This window comes from Mustelus asterias, chromosome 11 (genome assembly GCF_964213995.1).
Source record: "Mustelus asterias chromosome 11, sMusAst1.hap1.1, whole genome shotgun sequence".
Classification (NCBI taxonomy): domain Eukaryota; kingdom Metazoa; phylum Chordata; class Chondrichthyes; order Carcharhiniformes; family Triakidae; genus Mustelus; species Mustelus asterias.
The window spans coordinates 104,628,443-104,648,333 of record NC_135811.1 but is presented as its reverse complement, the minus strand read 5'-3'; the positions used below and the strand labels follow the sequence as shown (position 1 = coordinate 104,648,333).

General features: G+C 46.4%; 1 protein-coding gene across 8 annotated transcripts in view; it reads left to right on the top strand.

Moving 5' to 3' along the window:
- The window catches only part of LOC144500760 (protein AF-10-like), a 213,661-nt gene that overhangs the window by 175,537 nt on the left and 18,233 nt on the right, over window positions 1-19,891 (top strand). For all 8 annotated transcript variants that reach the window (XM_078224169.1, XM_078224166.1, XM_078224162.1 and 5 more), the window contains 5 exons: window positions 1,463-1,535; window positions 3,617-3,747; window positions 6,194-6,376; window positions 12,537-12,625; window positions 15,118-15,506. In XM_078224169.1, the coding sequence (XP_078080295.1) occupies window positions 1,463-1,535; window positions 3,617-3,747; window positions 6,194-6,376; window positions 12,537-12,625; window positions 15,118-15,506 (865 nt within the window). The remainder of the gene's footprint in view (window positions 1-1,462; window positions 1,536-3,616; window positions 3,748-6,193; window positions 6,377-12,536; window positions 12,626-15,117; window positions 15,507-19,891) is intronic.

Here is a 19,891-nt window from a genome sequence, read left to right as displayed (position 1 = left end):
AGTCTGCACATCCTCCCCGTGTCTGTGTGGGTTTCCTCCCATAGTCCAAAGATGAGCTGGTTAGGTGGGTTGGCCATGCTAAATTGCCCCTTAGTGTCAGGGGGATTACTAGGGTAAATGCATGTGGTTATGGGAATAAGGCCTGGATGGGATTGTGGTCAGTGCAGGCTCGATGGGCTGAATGGCCTCCTTCTGCACTGTAGGGATTCTATGATTCTGTTCTATGATTCTAATTTCTTGGCCTTGTGTTCTGTTCTCCGTTTTTGTTCTCTCTGTCACTGTCCATGTTACGGTGATTCTGTCTGTGCTTTGCACTGCTGAGTTAAAATGGACAGACTAGGAAATCCCAGAAGTTGGTGATGAGTTTGCTTTTCTCCACCTTAGCAAATAATCCTAGCTGACACTCTGACCGAGAGAACTGTTGGAAGGGCTGTCCTTCGCCTGAGCTGGTAACCCAGGTCCAGTCTGCCTCCTCGTGTGGATATAAGAGATTCCATGGCAGATGTTGAAAGAGAACAGGGCAGTTCAGTGTGCTGGGTAACATTGGTCCCTCGATCAACATCACTGTTTTATCATTACTGTTTGTGGGTGCTTGCTGTGCATATTTTGGCTGCTGCATTTCCTACTTTATAAACAGTGATTGTACCAGTCTTTAACTGACTGTAAAGTACTTTGGGACATCCTGAAGGTGCTGCAGGAATGCAAGTTGCTTTTTTAATCAGCCTATACACAATTAGGATCAAGAGAGGGGAGAAAACAGCCCACATTTTCCCCTTTGAGCATTATTCAGCACCATCCTGACATTTAAGGGACAATTGGGGAATTAATTCCTGGCATTTTCCCTACCTGAGCCCAGGAAATTGAAATGAATTTGAATTAACCATAAGTGGGCATGGTAATCCTTCAACTGGACTCGACATAGACCGGTGAACAACTCTGGAAACAAAACTGGTTCTGTTTTGAACTCATCTTTGTACTGCATCCTCGGGAACTCCGAATAATAATTGTTATTGAGTTGATAAACAAGGAAGGAAGGTTTCAATTTGCCTTTAAGTCTTTATATAACCTTCATGTAACAACTTTGACGTAACTTAATGCTTCAAGGTGCATCTCAGGGGTGATTTGAAACTAAAATTGATTCCCAGCCAAAAGAATATTAGGATCAGAAGATGATTAAAGATGTTGGTTTTAAGGAGGAGAGAGTTGAAGAGGCAGAGGGGGTCAGGAATTCCAGAGCTTGGTGCCTAGATAATTAAAAGCATTGGAACCAATGAAGGGGTGATGGAAGGTGTGGGGGGGTTGCAAAGTGGGGGATACAGAGGTGAACAAGAGTTCTCAGAGGCTTGTTGGGTTGGGGGAGCAGGGATAGCTCCCAATGTAAACTCTGAGGCTGGGTGGATGTACAAACTTCTGCTGTAAGGATCAGAGTTGACAACCTGCTGTTGTTTTGTCTATTTTTCAGAACCAGACCTGGATGACAATGATTGCAGTTTTGTCTGCAGAGGAAGTTCTTCCAGGGGAAGTCTATCTCCAACGTAAATCTTTCTTTACTTCGTATCCCTGTGTTTTAATATGTAAGAATGCATGTCAAGCATAATCACATAAAAACTAGGCAGGGCATTCAGGCAACATTGGTAACTTAAGAACAAGAGAAAGCCATTTGACTCTTGAACCTGCCTTACCATCCAGTTGGATCTTGGCTGATCTACATCCCAGACCTATTGATCTGCTTTTGCTCCATATCCCTTGATAGATTACCTAAAACTTCAGTTTTAATGAGATCACCTCTCATTCTTTGAAACTAGATTGTATAGGCCCAGCTGACTGCCAGCACGTCAAGGTCCCGTACATCTTTCCAGTTTAAGGACATGTGCCACAATAGGTAGAACACAGATCTCTCCTGGTGTCCTGCCAACTACCCTTCCCTTAACCAAGCACCACTTAAGTAAGAGTATAAACTAACTGGTTATTCGCTCATTATTGCTTCTGGGGTTCTATTGTTGCTTAGCAAATCTTGCAATGGCTTCTCCTCCCACTCCTGCACCTCTGAAGCTCCCTAAGGATCCTAAATAACATTTGCGCCACACAAATGCCAGACAATGACCATCGCCAATAAGCGACACTGTAACTACTGCCCCTTGACATTCAATGGTGTTACCATCACTGAATCCCCCACTGTCAACATCCTTGGTGTTACCATTGACCAGAAACTCAACTGGACTCGCCACATAAACGCAAGAGCAGGTCAGAGGCTAGGGATACTGCAGCAAGTAACTCAACTCCTGGCTCCCCAAAGCCTATCCACCATCTACAAGGCACAAGTCAGAGGTGTGATGGAATACGCCCCACTTGCCTGGATGGGTGCAGTTCCAACATCACTCAAGAAGCTCGACACCATCCAGGACAAAGCAGCCCACTTGATTGGCACCACATCCACAAACATCCACTCCCTCCACCACTGACGCTCAGTAGCAGCAGTGTGTACTATCTACAAGATGCACTGCAGCAATTCACCAAAGATCCTTAGACGGCAACTTCCAAGCCCATGACCACTTCCATCTCAAAGGACAAGGACAGCAGATACATGGGAACACCACCACCTCCAAGTTCCCCTCCAAGCCACTCACCATCCTGACTTGGAAATATATCGCCGTTCCTTCGCAGTCGCTGGCTCAAAATCCTGGAATTCCCTCCCTAACGGCATTGAGGGTCAACCCACAGAACATGGACTGCAGCGATTCAAGAAGGCAGCTCACCATCACCTTCTCAAGGGCAACTAGGGATGGGCAATAAATGCTGGCCCAGCAAATATTTACTCCAACTAAATATTGGGAAGACCAAAGCCTTCGATTTCAGTCCCAAGCACAAGCTTCATTCCCTCGCTGCTGACTCTTCCTCCTCTCCGGCACCTGCCTGAGGTTGGGCTAGACCATTTGCAACCTTGGTGCCGGGTTTGACAGGGGAAGGATTGAAGGGGTGAGGATGAGCTTCCGAATTACATTCCCACCATCACCAGGATGGCTAATGTTCATCTCCGGAACGTCAGCGACTAAACTTTGCCTTATCTCATCTGCTGAAATTCACGTCAATGCCTTTGTTACCTCTGGACTTTAGGGGAGTTTGTGGCCCGGTGTTATTGCCACTGGACTAGTAATCCAGAGACCCAGGGTAATGCTCTGGGGACCTGGGTTTGAATCCCAGCACGGCAGATGGTGAAATTCAATTTAAAGAAATCTGGAATTAAGAGTCTAATGATGACCGCGGAACCATTGCCAATTGTCCTAAAAAAAACCAACCTGATTTACTAATGTAATTTAGGGAAGGAAATCTGTCGTTCTTACCTGGTCTGGCCTACATATGACTCCAGATCTTGACTTTTAGCAAGCCACTCCGTTCAAGGACAATTAGGGATGGACAACAAATTTTGGCCTTGCCAGCGACGCCCACATCCCATGAATGAATAAAGGGGAAATTCATAACAATTCAAACACAATCCTGGCCAGCCTCCCATTCTGTATTCAGTTGATTGCATCCAAAGCTCTATTGCCCATATCAGAACTTGTTCCTTTCAAGTTTCAATTCTAACTCTTATCTCTTTCTTCCCCCAACATTACAGCTCACCCATTGGTGGCTTGTCCATGCTCTATGATCAGACCATGCCCAATCAGCTGGAGAATGTACCTCAAACAACGTCCAACATAGAGGAACTCCTGGACAAGCACTGGAGTGGAGAGGGAGGCATTGATAGTAAGTACTTACTCGGTGTTACAGACAGGGCAGCGTCAGGCCATTGTTCTGTGAGCCCAGCTCTCAACTGCGCGCCTGCGTGTAGTGAAGTCAGGTGAAATGTGTGTTGATGGGGATTATTTAGCCTTACTATTCATAAGATTAAGGATAGATGTAGTAGAGACGCTGAAAATCATGATGGATCTTTGTCAAATAGATGTGAGTGGCACGGTAGCACAGTGGTTAGCACTGCTGCCTCACAGTGCCAGGGTCCCGGGTTCGATTCCCGGCTCGGGTCACTGTCTGTGTGGAGTTTGTACATTCTCCCCGTGTCTGCGTGGGTTTCCTCACACACTCCAAAGATGTGCGGGTTAAGTTGATTGGCCATGCTGAATTGCCCCATGGTGTCAGGGGGTTAGCAGGGTGAATAAGTGTGGTTGTGGGGATAGGGCCTGCATGGGATAGTGGTCGGTGCGAACTCGATGGGCCAAATGGCCTCCTTCCGCACTTTAGGGATTCTATGATAAAGAAAAGTTGTTCCAATTGGTTGTAGATACAGCAACCAGAAGACAGAAGTAATTGACAAAAGAGCCAGGATGAGATGAGGAAAGATTTTTCTGTGCTGTGAGTGGTTATGATCTGGAAAGCACAGGAAAATCTGAAAATAAGTCACTGAAGGCTAACGTGCAGTGCAGCAGGCAATTAGGAAGATTAATGGTGCCTTCATCACAAGATAGTTTGTTTACAGGAGCAGCAAAATCTTGCTTCAATTGAATAGAACCCAGAGTACTGTGTACAGTTTTGATCCCCTTATCTCAGGAAGGATATTATTGCCAGAGAGGGAATGCAACGAAGGTTCACCAGACCAGGAGGTGAGATTGGGGCAACTGGGACTTTACAATCTAGAGTTTCTCACTAAAATCTTCAAAATACTTGATGAGATAGACAGGGTGGATGCAGATAAGATCTTCCCCCTGGCTGGGGAGTCTAGAACCAAGGGACACAATTTTGAAATAAGAGGGAAGTGACTTAGGACCGAGGAAAGGAGATTTTCTTATCACTCAGAGGGTTGTGAATCTTTGGAATTCTCTACCCCAGAGGACTGTGGAAGCTCAGTCACTGACTGTGTATGAAGCAGAGACTGAGAGATTTCTAAATCACAATGACCTAAAGGGATATGGGGATAGTGTGGAAAATGATCAACCATGGTCATAGTGAATGACGGAAAAGGATTGATGGGCTGAATGGCCTACTCTTGTTCCTATGTTCCTAAAGGTTGGTGGCCACAGATTTGATAGTAGATTTTAAAGGGGAATTGGATAAATGCTTCCAGGAGAAACCTTTACGAGGCTATGGGAAAGGAACTGGGGGTGGGACTAATTGGATAGTTCTTTGTGCAAGTACGCCCAGGTCTCGTGGAATCATAGAATCCCTACAGTGCAGAAGGAGGCCATACGGCCCATCGAGCCTGCACCAACCACAATCCCACCCAGACCCTATTCCCATAACCCCACATATTTACCCTACTAATCCCCCTGACACTAGGGTCAATTTAGCATGGCCAATCAACCTAACCCGCACATCTTTGGACTGTGGGAGGAAACCGGAGCACCCGGTGGAAACCCACGCAGACGCGGGGATAATGTGCAAACTCCACACAGACAGATACCTGAAGCCTGGGTCATGAACCCGGGTCCCTGGCGCTGTGAGGCAGCAGTGCTAACCACTGTGCCACCGTGTCGCCCCTGTCCTTTGAACAGCAACGGTAAGGAACGCTTCTCTGTGACCGCAAGAGCGTGACTGAGCAACGCGCATTGTGAAGAATCAGATAATATTCTGATTTTCTATTGTTAAAGTAAAGTTTATTGATTAGTCACAAGTAAGGCTTACATTAACATTGCAGTGAAGTTACTGTGAAAATCCCCTAGTCGTCACACTCCAGCGCCTGTTCAGGTCAATGCACCTAACCAGCACATCTTTCAGAATGTGGGAGGAAACCGGAGCACTCGGAGGAAACCCACGCAGACACGGGGAGAACGTGCAGACTCCGCACAGACAGTGACCCAAGTCGGGAATTGAACCCGGGTCCCTGGCGCTGTGAGGCAGCAATGCTAACCACTGTGCCACCCTGTCACCCCAAAAAGAATGACCTCTCACTTCCTCACATTATGCTCCATTCTCCACCTTGCTGCCCAGTCACTTAACATGTCTATATCTCTTTACAGACTCCCTGTGCCCTCCCAGCTTAAATTCCCACCCAATTTTGTATTGTGGGAGACAAAAGTTTCATCTAAATGTTAAATCTTTGTGCTGCCAATGCTCACTGCGCCACTCGAGCAGGCTTACGTTTGCCCCTCAGGAAAGGGCAAGGTATCGTGAAGCTGGAATGAGTTGCCAGTGTTGGGATTTGGTGGATTCCTGGGGTGAGAGGTAATGCACTAAAATTAATTTCCTTTTCATCCCCCAGTTGTGGACATGTTAAAATCACTGCACCTGCTTCAGTTAGATAACCGGCGTTTACAGGAGCAGATCATGAATCTCTCTGCAAAGAAAGAGCGTCTTCAGCTGCTCAACGTCCAGCTCTCCGTCCCCTTCGCCAGTGTGACATCCAGCAATGGCCCCTCTTCCCATTTAATCAGCTCCCAGAACGGTAAGGAACGCTTCTCTGTGACTGCAAGAGCGTGACTGAGCAACGCGCATTGTGAAGAATCCAATCTGGGTCATCATTATGAGCTCTCGATGCCAACCAAGACATCATTGGGGGCGTTGGTGTTGGGAGTGGGGCGGGGGGAGGGGGGCGGATTCTGGAGTTGACCCCACTGGGGGTATTGGCTACAGGTAGGAGAAATGGCCAGACTTTAGAAACAGGTGGACAGGAAAAGACCCACTGGTCCATCCGGCCTGCCCCACAGGATATGCGCATATGTACACCACACACCTGAGATGGAAACAGGAGCGTAGTGGTTATTTTGCAGGACGTGTAATCCAGAAGCCTGCCCTCCACTGATCCAGAGACATGAGTTCAAATCCCACCACAGCCACTAAGGAATTTAAATTCAATTAATGAAACGGGTTTGAAATTTTAAAAAACCGAGTCGCTGTAATGGTGACCGTGAAACTATCGGATTGTCACAAAAATCCAACTCACTCACCAAAGACGTTGAGGGAGGAAATCTGCTCCCTTCCACATGTGAATCCATATCAATTTGTGGTTGGCTCCTGCCTGCCCTCTGAAATGTGCTAGCAGGCCACTCAGGGCAGTGGATAACTAGCACGCTTTCAAGGGCGATTACGGGAGGGCAATACATGTTGTCCTTTCTCGCGGCATTAACATCCTAATTAAAGAAAAGAAGCCCAGCCTCGTAACCTTGGGACAGATAGAAACCCAGCTTCAATCTGGAGGAAATAATCTAGGAAACCCCCCCCCCCCACCCCCAACCACTCGCTTCCACCACCATAAGCAATGGAAACTAGCCCCGACCTTGCTTTCAGTTGTTGTTCATTGGCTGCATTGAAAGTTTGAGACTAGATTCAGGGCAGATGCTGCTCCATCTCACACATTGAACTCTTCAGTCTTTGCGTAGGAATTGTGACCCATTGGAGGCTGACTGGGCCACACCACAGGAGGCCCGAGTCCTGGTGTGCCACCGCGGTGCCAGAATAGCTGTCACCAGGTGCACACTGAACCATTAGAGTAACCCTCCTCGCTCCTGTGTTCAAGTGTGTCCGTCCAATAAAGACAGTTAACTCCCTTTTGAGCTCATTCTCTCTGACTCAGAGCTGAGTCTGAGTCACGGAGGTGGAACGTTCCCAGACTGCCTTCACTAACCTCACCTGAGGGTGTTCTAGTTGATGGCAACGTTCTCAAATTAGAAAGAAGGAAATCAGCCGGTGCTCCTGCTCTTAAAATGCTATTCAGCATCCCCGAAGCCTGTACAGGACCCCAGTGCGATGCCCTCCTCAGTCTGATAGCCTGGCAGCACTCGCTGTTGAGGTTCGCATGTTAGGTAATGGTCAGTTGCAATAGGTAAGCCCGGTTCAGGAGGGGAGAGAGCATTGAAAAGATTTACAGAGGAAAGAGAGCAGTACATTTATCCAATGAAATCTAACACAGAAGTAGTGTCGTTTTTGAAAGTAGACATTGCATGAAATTGTATAACCACATGATAGTCAATCGTAAATTCAGTAACGCATGTATAGGTGAAGCCTCCCTTACCCCAAGAGTGGTTAGACTGTGAAACTCACTACCACATGGAGTAGTTGAGGTGAATATAGTAGTGTATATTGTAATGACTTCAACAAGATGCATGAGGTCGGCCTCTTGGAGAATGAGCGCCATGGTTGAGGTCATAATTGCCTTGCCTGTACATAGATATGGGAGTGTCAGGGCCACTCACACTTTGAATTCTGGCTTTGTAACTGAAACACTCTAGGAGTGGAATTAAGTTTGTAAATAAAGAGAATCTGGTTGGCCGATACTCTCTGGAATTTAGAAGGACGAGGGGAGATCAAATTCAGGTATACAAGATGATAAAAGGTATGGATAAAGTAGACGTGGAGCGGATGCTTCCTGTTGTGGGGCATTCTAGGACAAGAGGTCTTAGGATAAGAGGTAGCAAACTTAAAACAGTTGAGGAGAAACTACTTCTCCCAAAGGGTTGTGAATCTGTGGAATTCACTACTCCAAAGTGCAGTGGATGCTGGGACAGTGAGTAAATTTAAGAAGGAGTTAGACTGATTTTTAATTGGGAATGGGTCGAAGGGTTAGGGAGAGAAGGGAGGAAAATGGGGATGAGGAGCATATCAGCCAGGATCGAATCGTGGATCGAATGGGCCGAATGGCCTAATGCTGCTCTTATAGCTTATGAACTTATAGTGTAGGGACGCTGGCCTCTGGAGTTATTTCAGATACATGCATTAAAGAGAAGTTAGTTAAACGCAATGAGGGAGAAAGGAATAGATGATTCTGTGGACAGGGCAAAGTGAGATGCTGTTTGTGTGCAGCAGAAACACTTCGGCATTAACCTGTTACTGTGCTGCCAATATTTACACATCACTGGTTTGCTCTTAGCTGGAGTATTGTGTCTAATTTGGGGCAATGTGTTTCAGTTACGCAGGGAGATAAGAGAAGATGCTATTGGTCTCCCTTAAACAGCAAGGTTTAAAGGAGATCGAACTGAGATGTTCCAAATTATAAAGACTTTGATGTATCATTTGTTCAATCAGCATAAGGGCCAGAATTCTCCCAACTCCACCCGCCACTGAAATTCTAGCAGGGGGAGGGGGGTGCGGACCACCTAAAGGTCCATTGAAGTCAGGCGGCAATCTCCGGTTATCAGGTGATCGTGGCCGGAGAATCCCGCCGAAGCTGTTTCCATTGGCAGGAGGGTGAATAACCAAAGGGCAAACCTTTAAGAAAATTAGTAAAGGAACCTAAAGGAAGGCGAGGCGGGTTTTTCTTTATGCTGCCAGTTGTTTAGATTAGGAATGCACTTCCTGAATGGGTGTGAAAGCAGATTAAGTAATAATGTTCAAAAAGGGGATAGATAAAAGGAGTTATGGGAGAGGCTGGATAGACTGGGACTTTAGGAGACTTAGAGAGACCGTAGGAGACTTAGGGGTGATTTTATAGAGGTCTATAAAATAATGAGGGGCATCGATCAGCTAGATAGTCAACATTTTTTTCCAAAGGTAAGGGAGTCTAAAACTAGAGGGCATTGGTTTAAGGTGAGAGGGGAGAGATACAAAAGAGACCAGAGGGGCAATTTTTTCTCACACAGGGTAGTGAGTGTCTGGAACGAGCTGCCAGAGATGATAGTAGAGGTGGGTACAATTTTGTCGTTTAAAAAGCATTTAGATAGTTACAAATGCGGCAATTGGGACCAGCTTAGTGGTTAATAAAATGGGTGACATGGACAAAACAAACAAAGAACAAAGAAAATTACAGCACAGGAACAGGCCCTTTGGCCCTCCAAGCCTGCACCGACCATGCTGCCCGTCTTAACTAAAACCCCCTACGCTTCCGGGGACCATATCCCTCTATTCCCACCTCATTCGTGTACTTGTCAAGACGCCCCTTAAAAGTCACTACCGTATCCGCTTCCACTACCTCCTCCAGCAACGAGTTCCAGGCACCCACCACTCTCTGTGTAAAAAATCTGCCTCATACATCTCTTTTAAAACTTGCCCCTCGCACCTTAAACCTATGTCCCCTAGTAATTGACTCTTCCACCCTGGGAAAAAGCTTCTGACTATCCACTCCGTCCATGCCTCTCATAATCTTGTAGACTTCTATCAGGTCTCCCCTCAACCCCCGTCACTCCAGTGAGAACAAACCAAGTTTCTCCAACCTCTCCTCATAGCTAATGCCCTCCATACCAGGCAACATCCTGGTAAATCTTTTCTGTACCCTCTCCAAAGCCTCCACATCCTTCTGGTAGTGTGGCGACCAGAATTGAACACTATATTCCAAGTGCGGCCTAACTGAGGTTCTACAAAGCGGCAACATGACTTGCCAATTTTTAAACTCAATACCCAGGCCGATGAAGGCAAGCATGCCGTATGCCTTCTTGACTATCTTCTCCACCTGCATTGCCACTTTCAGTGACCTGTGTACCTGTACACCCAGATCCCTTTGCCTATCAATACTCCTAAGGGTTCTGCCATTCACTGTATATTTCCTATCTGCATTAGACCTTCCAAAATGCATTACCTCACATTTGTCCGGATTAAACTCCATCTGCCATCTCACCGCCCAAGTCTCCAACTGATCTATATTCTGCTGTATCCTCTGATGGTCCTCATCGCTATCTGCAAATCCACCAACCTTTGTGTCATCCACAAACTTACTAATCAATCCAGTTAGATTTTCCTCCAAATCATTTATAGATATTACAAACAGCAAAGGTCCCAGCACTGATCCCTGAGGAACACCACTTGTCACAGCCCTCCATTCAGAAACGCACCCTTCCACTGCTACCCTCTGTCTTCTATGATCGAGCCAGTTTTGTACCCACCTTGCCAGCTCACCTCTGATCCCATGCGACTTCACCTTCTGCACCAGTCTGCCACGAGGGACCTTGTCAAAGGCCTTACTGAAGTCCATGTAGACAACATCCACTGCCCTACCCTCATCAATCATCTTTGTCGCTTCCTCGAAAAACTCGATCAAGTTCGTGAGACACAACCTCCCCTTCACAAAACCATGTTGCCTTTCACTAATACGTCCACTTATTTCCAAGTGGGAATAAATCCTGTCTCGAAGAGTCCTCTCCAATAATTTCCCTACCACTGATGTGAGGCTCACTGGCCTGTAATTTCCTGGATTATTCTTGCTACCCTTCTTAAACAAAGGAACAACATTGGCTATTCTCCAATCCTCTGGGACCTCCCCTGTAGCCAGTGAGGATACAAAGATTTCTCTCAAGGCCCCAGCAATTTCCTCTCTTGCCTCTCTCAGTATTCTGGGGTATATCCCATCAGGCCCTGGAGACTTGTCTACCTTGATTTTTCTCAAGAGCCCCTATACCTCCTCCTTTTTGATCTCAACATGACTCAAACTATCTACACATCCTTTCCCAGACTTATCATCCACCAAGTCCTTCTCTTTGGTGAATACTGATGCAAAGTACTCATTTAATACCTCGCCCATTTCCTCTGGCTCCACACATAGATTCCCTCCCCTGTCCTTGAGTGGGCCAACCCTCTCCCTGGCTACCCTCTTGCTCTTTATATATGTGTAAAAAGCCTTGGGATTTTCCTTAATCCTGCTGGCCAATGCTTTTTCATTATCCCTTTTAGCTCTTCTTACTCAAGTTGGGCCGAAGGGACGGTTTCCATAGTGTAAACCTCTATGATTCTATATTGCAGGGCTATAGGGAAAGAGCTTGAAATGGGACTAATTGGGTAGCTCTTTAAAAGTAGCAGCATAGGTTCGATGAGGCTGAACAGCCCCTATCTGTGCTGTCTCTATAAATCTAGAAGAGGCGACAGAACTGAATGAAAATGAGAAGTAATTTTAAGATTGACTGTGTTGGTCCATTTGCTTTCATTTGCCAGTGCATGGACTGGCAGATTATGGTCCCAATAAAACACTGACAATTTTGCCATGTAATAGAACTGGAATTGGCCTTGCTGAGTACTATAAACATGTAGAGTTCACCAAAGGCACTTTCAACCTTACAAGCGAGGCTGCTAATTTTCTGTTTTCACAGACGGTTGAACAGAATGTTTGTAATGTAATGCCCAATACCTTGGGTTAACTGGCAGGTCAGTGACCAGCGGACACAGACTGAACAGTATTGGCTAGAGAACCAATGAGGATTTTTTTGTGGGAATCCCACGTCGTAATAACTGGCTACTTAGCCTCGCCAAGGTTGGGGCTTCTCAACTTGTTCCAACATTAGAGATCTTGTGGTTTCATTCATAGAAGGATCTTTCCCGAATTCACATTCCCTGCCTGACCCACGCACGCACTTCAACTAAAGAAGCAAATATTCTGACCACAATGAGCCACGAGTGAGATCTTGCTGTGCACAAATTGGGAGCTGAGTTTCCTTACACGGTAACATTTACATTTCAAAGATGTGTTCATTCGATGTGAAACCTGTTAGGATGTCCTGGCAGATGTGACGTGAGCTTTGCCTCAGTGGAAGTTTGATCTCAGCTGGGTTCTTTGCAATTGGATTGAGTTTTCGCTTTGGTTGATGGGTTCTATTGCTCTGTCCTAAGATGGGCAGGCACGGAGACATTCTGGTCAAGTGTTTCTGATCGACTGTTAATCAATGTCTTGTTTCTTCCCCTGGGTGTAGCTTGTAGTTCTGAACTACTGAACAGCACTAAGAGTCCCCCTTCGAAGAACAGCTTCATAACCGAGAATTCACTCTCCGCGTCATCAGAGGTACTTACTACATGGCCGGGGGGATGTCAGATGCTTTCTGCACCTTGGGGGTCTAATATTTTTTGCAATATTCTGCTCAAATAGATGCCCTCAGGCTGCACCAGACTGTTTTATATGTAAATCACCAAATTTCTCAATGAATGTCATCAGGTGGGGGGAGACAGACGGGGGGGGGGGGGGGGGGGGGTGGGGGGGTGGGGGGGTGTAAGTGACAGTCATGGAGCTTAACAGTACACAAAGGCCCTTCAGTCCATCGCATCTGTGTCAGTCAACACCTAACTATTCCACAGCAACCAGACATAACCTTAAAGTGACAGTCAGGCTGTTCGGGGATGTTGTCTGGAAGCACTTCCTCACACAAAAGGGAGTGGAATTCTCAAACTCTTGCTACCAAAAAGTTTGAAGGGATGGAGTTGTGGGGACGGGGCAATTGAAAAACATCAAAACTGAGATTGATAGATTTTTGTTAGGCAGCGTGTTTAGGTAAATGGGAGCTAGACAGGTAGGAGGAGTTAATGACACAAATCAGCGATGATAGAATTGAACGGTGGAACAGGCTCGAAGGATTGAATGGCCCATTCCAATTTCAATCTTCATAAAACAAACAGTGGTCAGAAAATCTACACCTTTTAACATTCAAGGAGATTGCAGTGAAATTTCCGAGTTAAGTTTAAGAATGACACTCCATTTCCCTTTAGGTAAAACTTTGGTGTAACACTGGGGGGGGTGCAGCATTGTCCAACGAACCAAAGATCAAATGTTAAACTCCGCTCCCATCTCTCATTTTTCAGAGATGTGGCTTCTCCCTCTTCCCTGGGAGGACAACGTGTAGAGGAAGGATTTGCAAGCTGATGAACAGTCTTGATACAACAACAACTTGCAATTCAATAGTGCCTTCAACCTAGTAAAATATCCCACTGGAGGAGGGTTACTGTGTAAAACTGGACAATGAATCACCTCAGGAAATATTAGGACAGGTGACCAAAATCTCGGTCAAAGAGGTAGATTTTACAAAGCACCTTAAAGGAGGAGTGAGAGTTAGTGATGTAGAGAGGTATAGGCGGGGAATTCCAGGACTTAGTGCCCAGGCAGCTGAAGGCATGTCCACCAAGGGTGAGGAAATGAAAATGGGGGATGTGCACGAACTCTAGGAGGGTTGTGGGGTTGGAGCTGGTTACACTAATAAGGCCAAATGAGGCCTTGGATGGGTTTGAAAATCCAAAGACATGGATTTTAAACTCGAGGCGTTGCTTAACCGGGGGTGGGGGGGGGGTCAGTGAGCACAGAGCTGACGGTCAAACAGGATTGAGTTGGTCAGTTATATATGGACGAAGAATTTTATTGGTTCCCACAACTCTACTGGCCATGAGTATCCCTTTGGATATCCACCCTGAATTTGGAGATGGAATTGTCTGGAGTGGGGTTCGAACCCTCGACTGCCAGATGCAGAGGCAGAAGTGCAAATAATGAGTGAAAGGTTTGTTCTCTTTTTGTTCTGGTGTGCGTAGTTACATCAAAGATGCCATGGTGCTCCAGTAGGTTTTTTGTCGATCTAGGCTGGCACTCTTCTCTGAATTAAGACCAGATTAATGGGTCATCCAGCCTTGCTGTGTGGGATCTTGCTGTGCATAAAACAGCGCCATCTGCCTGAATAGCAGTCATTGGACTTCAGAAGTGATTCAATGCATAAGAACAAGTAGCACAGGAAATGGCCATTCAACCTGTGCTGGTTTTGATGCTGTGCACGTGCCTCCTCCGGCCTCACTTTATCCCACCCTATCGCCATGCCCTTCTACTGCTTTCTCCCTCTTACCCTTATCCAGTTTTAGTAAAGTGCCTCCATCCTATTCCATATGAGTTCCATATTCTCCTCACTCACTGCGTGAAGACGTTCCTCCTGCATTCCTTATTGGATTTATTAAGAACTGTTATTAGGAACTAGGTGGCCCAGTGGTTAGCACTGCTGCCTCACAGCGCCAGGTTCGATTCCGGCCTCGGGTCACTGTCTGGGTGGAGTTTACACGTTCTCCCCGTGTCTGCGTGGGTTTCCTCCGGGTGCTCCAGTTTCCTCCCACAGTCCAAAGATGTGCGCGTTGGGTTGATTGGCCGTGATAAATTGGCCCTTGGTGACAAGGGGACTAACAAGGGTAAATAGGGATTACAGGGATAGGGCTTGGGGTGTTTGTAGTCGGTGCAGACCTCCTTCTGCACTGTAAGGATTCTATGATTTAATACTGATGGCCAAAGCTTTGGATTCCTCACAAGTCTTTATGTCAACTCTATCGAACTCTTTCATAATTTTACAGACCTTGGTCATGTCATCTCTCAGCCTCTGTTCTAGAATAAAGAACACTTTTTTTCAATAGACTGAATTGTGATGAAGTATTCTAGAAATGCATAGATTATTAATATTTCTTGTTTGAGGGTCAAATCAGATAATTAATTCACTCTCCGCATGGAGCTAAATTGGATTCTTCTCTCCCTTTCTGCAGGATCTCCGCTCCGGTTGCCACAGTCGAAGTAGTTCATCTTCGTCCCTGCAGAGTACTCCCCCTCCTGCCCTGCCTCCATTGCAGCAAAGTCCGGTCTCACTCCAGATCCCCGGGATGCCTGGAATTCAGCAGCAGGTTAACGGGCTGACCAGGACCTGCATGGGAACTCTGGTCTCCAGCACTTCCATGGCAACAACCGCGTTCTCCACCACGCCAACGATGGGCGGGATGATGGGATGCCCTCCAGGGAACCAGTTGGCCAGCAACGGTATTGTCGGTCCCTTGAATGGTGTCAACCAATCGTCTGCATCTGTGGCATCGATCCATAACTCCCTCCCACATTCGTCTACATCCCTTAATGTTCCACCGTCAGCCAGCCTCTGTAACAGGTCAGATTACTGCAATTTTCTGTGGGCAGATAAGCCTCCCTCGCAAGGTGCTGCCTTGCGAGGGAGGCTAGATAACCGTGTCTTAGCTGTGCGGACAGCATCCAGTGCAATAGTTTGGACAAAGGAACAGGCTGTTTCTGAACAGCTCTGCCATTGTGTAGTGAAGGAAGAAACGACTTGTAATTACATCTTTCATGCCTTAGGATGTCCCAAAGATTTTTGAAGTGTCGTCACTCTTATGGTCATATGATCACGGAGGTACAGAATTGTTACAGCGCAGAAGGAGGCCCAATGTGTCTGCATGGGATCTCCAATTATCATCATGATTTAGCACCATTCCCCTGCCTCTGCTCTCTCTCTTTTCCCCCCCCCCTCCCCCCACTCGACACCCGCCTTAACCCTGCACATTGTTTCTATTCAAGTAATTATCTAACGCTTGAACCTGCCTCCACCACACTTCCAGACAGTGCAATCCAGTCCCCAACCACTCGCTGTGTGAAAATATTTTTTTTCTTTCGCAAATCACTTTAAATCTGTGCCCTCTCGTTCTTGATCCTTTTACAAGCGGGAACAGTTTCTCCCTCTCTACTCCATCCAGCCCCCTCCTGATTTTGAACATCTCTATCAAATCTCCTCTTAGCCGCCTTCTCTCCAAGGAGAACAGTCCCAACCTCTCCAATCTATCCTCATAACTGAAGTTTCTCACCCCGGAACGATTCTTGTGAACCTCTTCTGCACTCTCTCCAATGTGTTCACATCCTTCCTATAGTGTGGCTCCCAGAACTACACACAATACTCCAGCTGAGGTCTAACTAGCATCTTGTGTAAGTTCAGCATAACCACTTTGCTCTTGTGCTCTATTCTCCTACTAATAAAGCCCAGAATATTAAATGTTTTATTAACGGTCCTCTTCACCTGTTCTTTTGCCTTCAATAATCTATACACATATTCACCCAGGTCCCTCTGCTCCTGCACCCCCTTAAGGATTATACCCGTTGTTTTATATTATCTCCATTTCTTCCAGACAAAATGCATCACCTCACACTTCTCTGCTTTGAACTTCATCTGACCACTCCACCAGCTAGTCTATGTCCTTTTGAGGTTCTACACTGACCTTTTCACAGTTAAAGTTTAAAGTTTATTTATCAGTCACAAGTAAGGCTTACGTTAACACTGCAATTCCCCTGGTCACCCTAACCCTAACACTCCGCTCCCTGTTCGGGTCCATGCACCTAACCAGTTTACAATGTTTCTAAGTTTTCTGTCATCTGCAAAGTTTGGAATTGTTCCCTGAGCACCAGAATCTGGATCATTAATATATATCAGGAAAAGCAAGGATCCCAATATCAGCCTCGGAGAAACGTCGCTACAAACCTTCCGACAGTGCGAAAAATATCCATTGACCATTATTCTCTGCTACCTAATTTTCAGCCAATTTTGTATCCACGTTGCTACTGTCCCTGTTCTGCCATGAGCTGTAACTTCTCTCGCAAGTCTGTTGTGTGGCACTGTATCGAATGCCTTCTGAACGTCCATGTACACCACATCAGCAGCATTATCCTCGTCAATCCTTTCTGTTACCTGCTCAAAAAACTCTTAGCAAGTTAGTTGAAGACAATTTCCCCTTTAGAAATCCATGCTGACTTTTCCTTAATCGACCGACATTTTCCCATGCGACTAATTCTATCCCAGATAATTGCTTCCAAAAGCTTGCCTACCGCTGATGTTAAAACGCCTGGCCTGTAATTGCTGGGCCTATCCTTACAATCTTTTTTGAACAAGGGCATAATATTTACAATTGTCCAGTCCTCCGGCATCTCCCCTGAGTCTAGGGAAGATTGAAAGATTATGGCCAACGCCCCTGCAATTTCCACCCTCTCTTTCTTTCTCGGATGCATCTCATCCAGTCGCAGTATCTTATCAACTTTTAGTATGACAATCTATTCAACACTTCCTCCTTATTAATTTTGAACATTTCTAGGGACAGAGTTTCCATAGGAGCCCTACAATGCAGAAGGAGGCCATTCAGCCCATCGAGTCTGCACTGAATCTCCAAATGAGCGTCTTACCCAGGCCCACCCCCCTGGCCCTAACCCCGTAGCCCCGTGCAGTTACCATGGCCAAACCACCTAACCCGCACATCTTTGGGAAAGGCAAAACACTGCAGATGCTGGAATCTGACCTGAACACCCTGACTCAAAACATTGGCTCTATTCTCACTCCACAGATGGCAGTCAGATCTGCTGAGTTTCTCCAGCATTTTCTGTTTTTGCTACACATCTTTGGAACGTGGGAGGAAAGTGGAGCACCCGGAAGAAACCCAGACAGACACGCAGCGAGAATGTGCAAACTCCACACAGACAGGCACCTAAGGCTGAAATTGAACCTGGGACCCTGATGCTGTGAGGCAGCAGTGCTGCCACTGTGTTTGCTCATCTGTGTCCATAGTCTGGGTAACGTCCAGCTCCTTGGTATTCACTTAATACCTCAGCCATGCTCCCTGTCTCCACGTGGTCCCTTTTAGATCCCTTAATCGGTCCTACTCTTTTTACCATCCTTTTACTATTTATATGCCGGTTGAAGAATTTGGGATTCCCCTTTATCTTGGCTGCCAATCTTTTCTCATAATCCCTCTTTGCTTCTGTAATGTGCTTTTTCACCCTCTATATTTCTCTTGGTTCTCAACTGTACTTTCTACCTGACACTTGTCACAAGGACACTTTTTCTTCCCTATCTTAATTTCTATCTCCTTTTTCATCCAAGGAGCTCTGGATTTGTTTGCCCTACCTTTCCCTTTTCAGATCATACACCTTGATTGTGATTGGAGCATCTCTGTTGTGAAGGTAGCTCATTGTTCTGTTACGGTTTTCCCCACCAACTTTTCATTCCGGTCTAACCAGCCCAGCTCCATTTCTGCCCCATGGAAGTCAGCTCTTATTCTTCTTACTCTGGATTGCCTATTATCCTTTTCTCTCGCCATCCTAAACCATACAATATAATGATTCCCTCCACTGACACTCAATTCCAAGAACCAGGTCCAACAGTGCATCCTCTCTTGTTGGACTGGACACATACTGTTCTATTCCTGCTCAATATGGAGTTTGCTGATCTTGTCTAGGTCCGCAGCAAGGACGCTGGAGTTGGGGTTCAGGTTGCTGGACCAGAGTGTGGCTGACGTTAGCCACAGTACCCGCTCCTGGGCACTGGCGTTAGCCACAGTACCCGCTCCTGGGCACTGGCATTAGCCACAGTACCCGCTCCTGGGCACTTTGCAGTGATTCCTGTTGGAAAATCTGGTTACCTGGATTGTGGATGGGGACATGACTAGGCTCACTTGCCATCTGCTCCCTCTAGCCCATTAGTCTGCTGTCTAAACACCTACTTCAAGAGCAACTAGTTGGGTGAATTATTGCGGACAGTTCACACAAACATGGAAAGACCAAGAGGATGACTGAATATGTGAGGCTTTGAATTTGAGAAATATTGGTGTTTTCTTCAGACTTGGAACTGTAGAGAGCTGGTCTGAATAAGGCATATTAGTGGTGGGGCCAGGTGTAGCATTAGGAGTTTAACAACAATCGGCATTGGGTTTGGAACTCTGGTTAGCCAGTTCCTGACATGACCTCCCACCTCCAACCGCAGCTGTGTCCCAGAGATGAATACATTTAAGAGAAAGGAAGTTTTGCTTTTGCAGTGTTGTACCCCCTCACTGAATGTCAGGATAGATTTTTGTGCTCAAGTCTCTGGCTTGAAGTCCACAACTTGGAAGGTGAGTGCGCTACCTACCGAGGCATGGCTGACATCTGTAATACTGGAAAACTCCTGGAGCAATCCTGGAAGTTTGGAAAAGCGAGCTGGCTCGGAACAGAGGTGTACAGACCTTCAGATATCCAGGCACGTCCCTCTCAGGGTGCCTGATTCGCCACCTGTGTTTCAGCTCATTCCCCATCCCCCCGCTCCTCCCATGGCCATTCACCTTCATCAGTCGCTTGGCTTGCAGGCTGCTACACATTGCTTCTGACCGTCTTGTCTTCTTGTGTTTTGCTTAATGAGAGGAACTCACTGTGTAGGGTGAATAGGGATGGGGGGATGTTTCACCTTTGTCACATTGCTTCTCCTCGGACACAACAACAGCTTGCATTTATATAGCACCTTTGTATACATCGCAAGGCGTTTTAGAGGAGCGTAAGCGGAGAAAAATGTGACACCAGGCCAAAGAAGGCGACATCAGGACGGGTGTCTAAAGGCTTGGGCAAAGTCTTGGAGGAGGACAGAGAGAGGCAGAGAGGTTTAGTGAGGAAATTCCAGAGCTTGGGGTCTCACCAGCAGAAGACATGGCCACAAATAATGAAGAGAAAAAACGTTTAAGTTTATTTATTTATTCA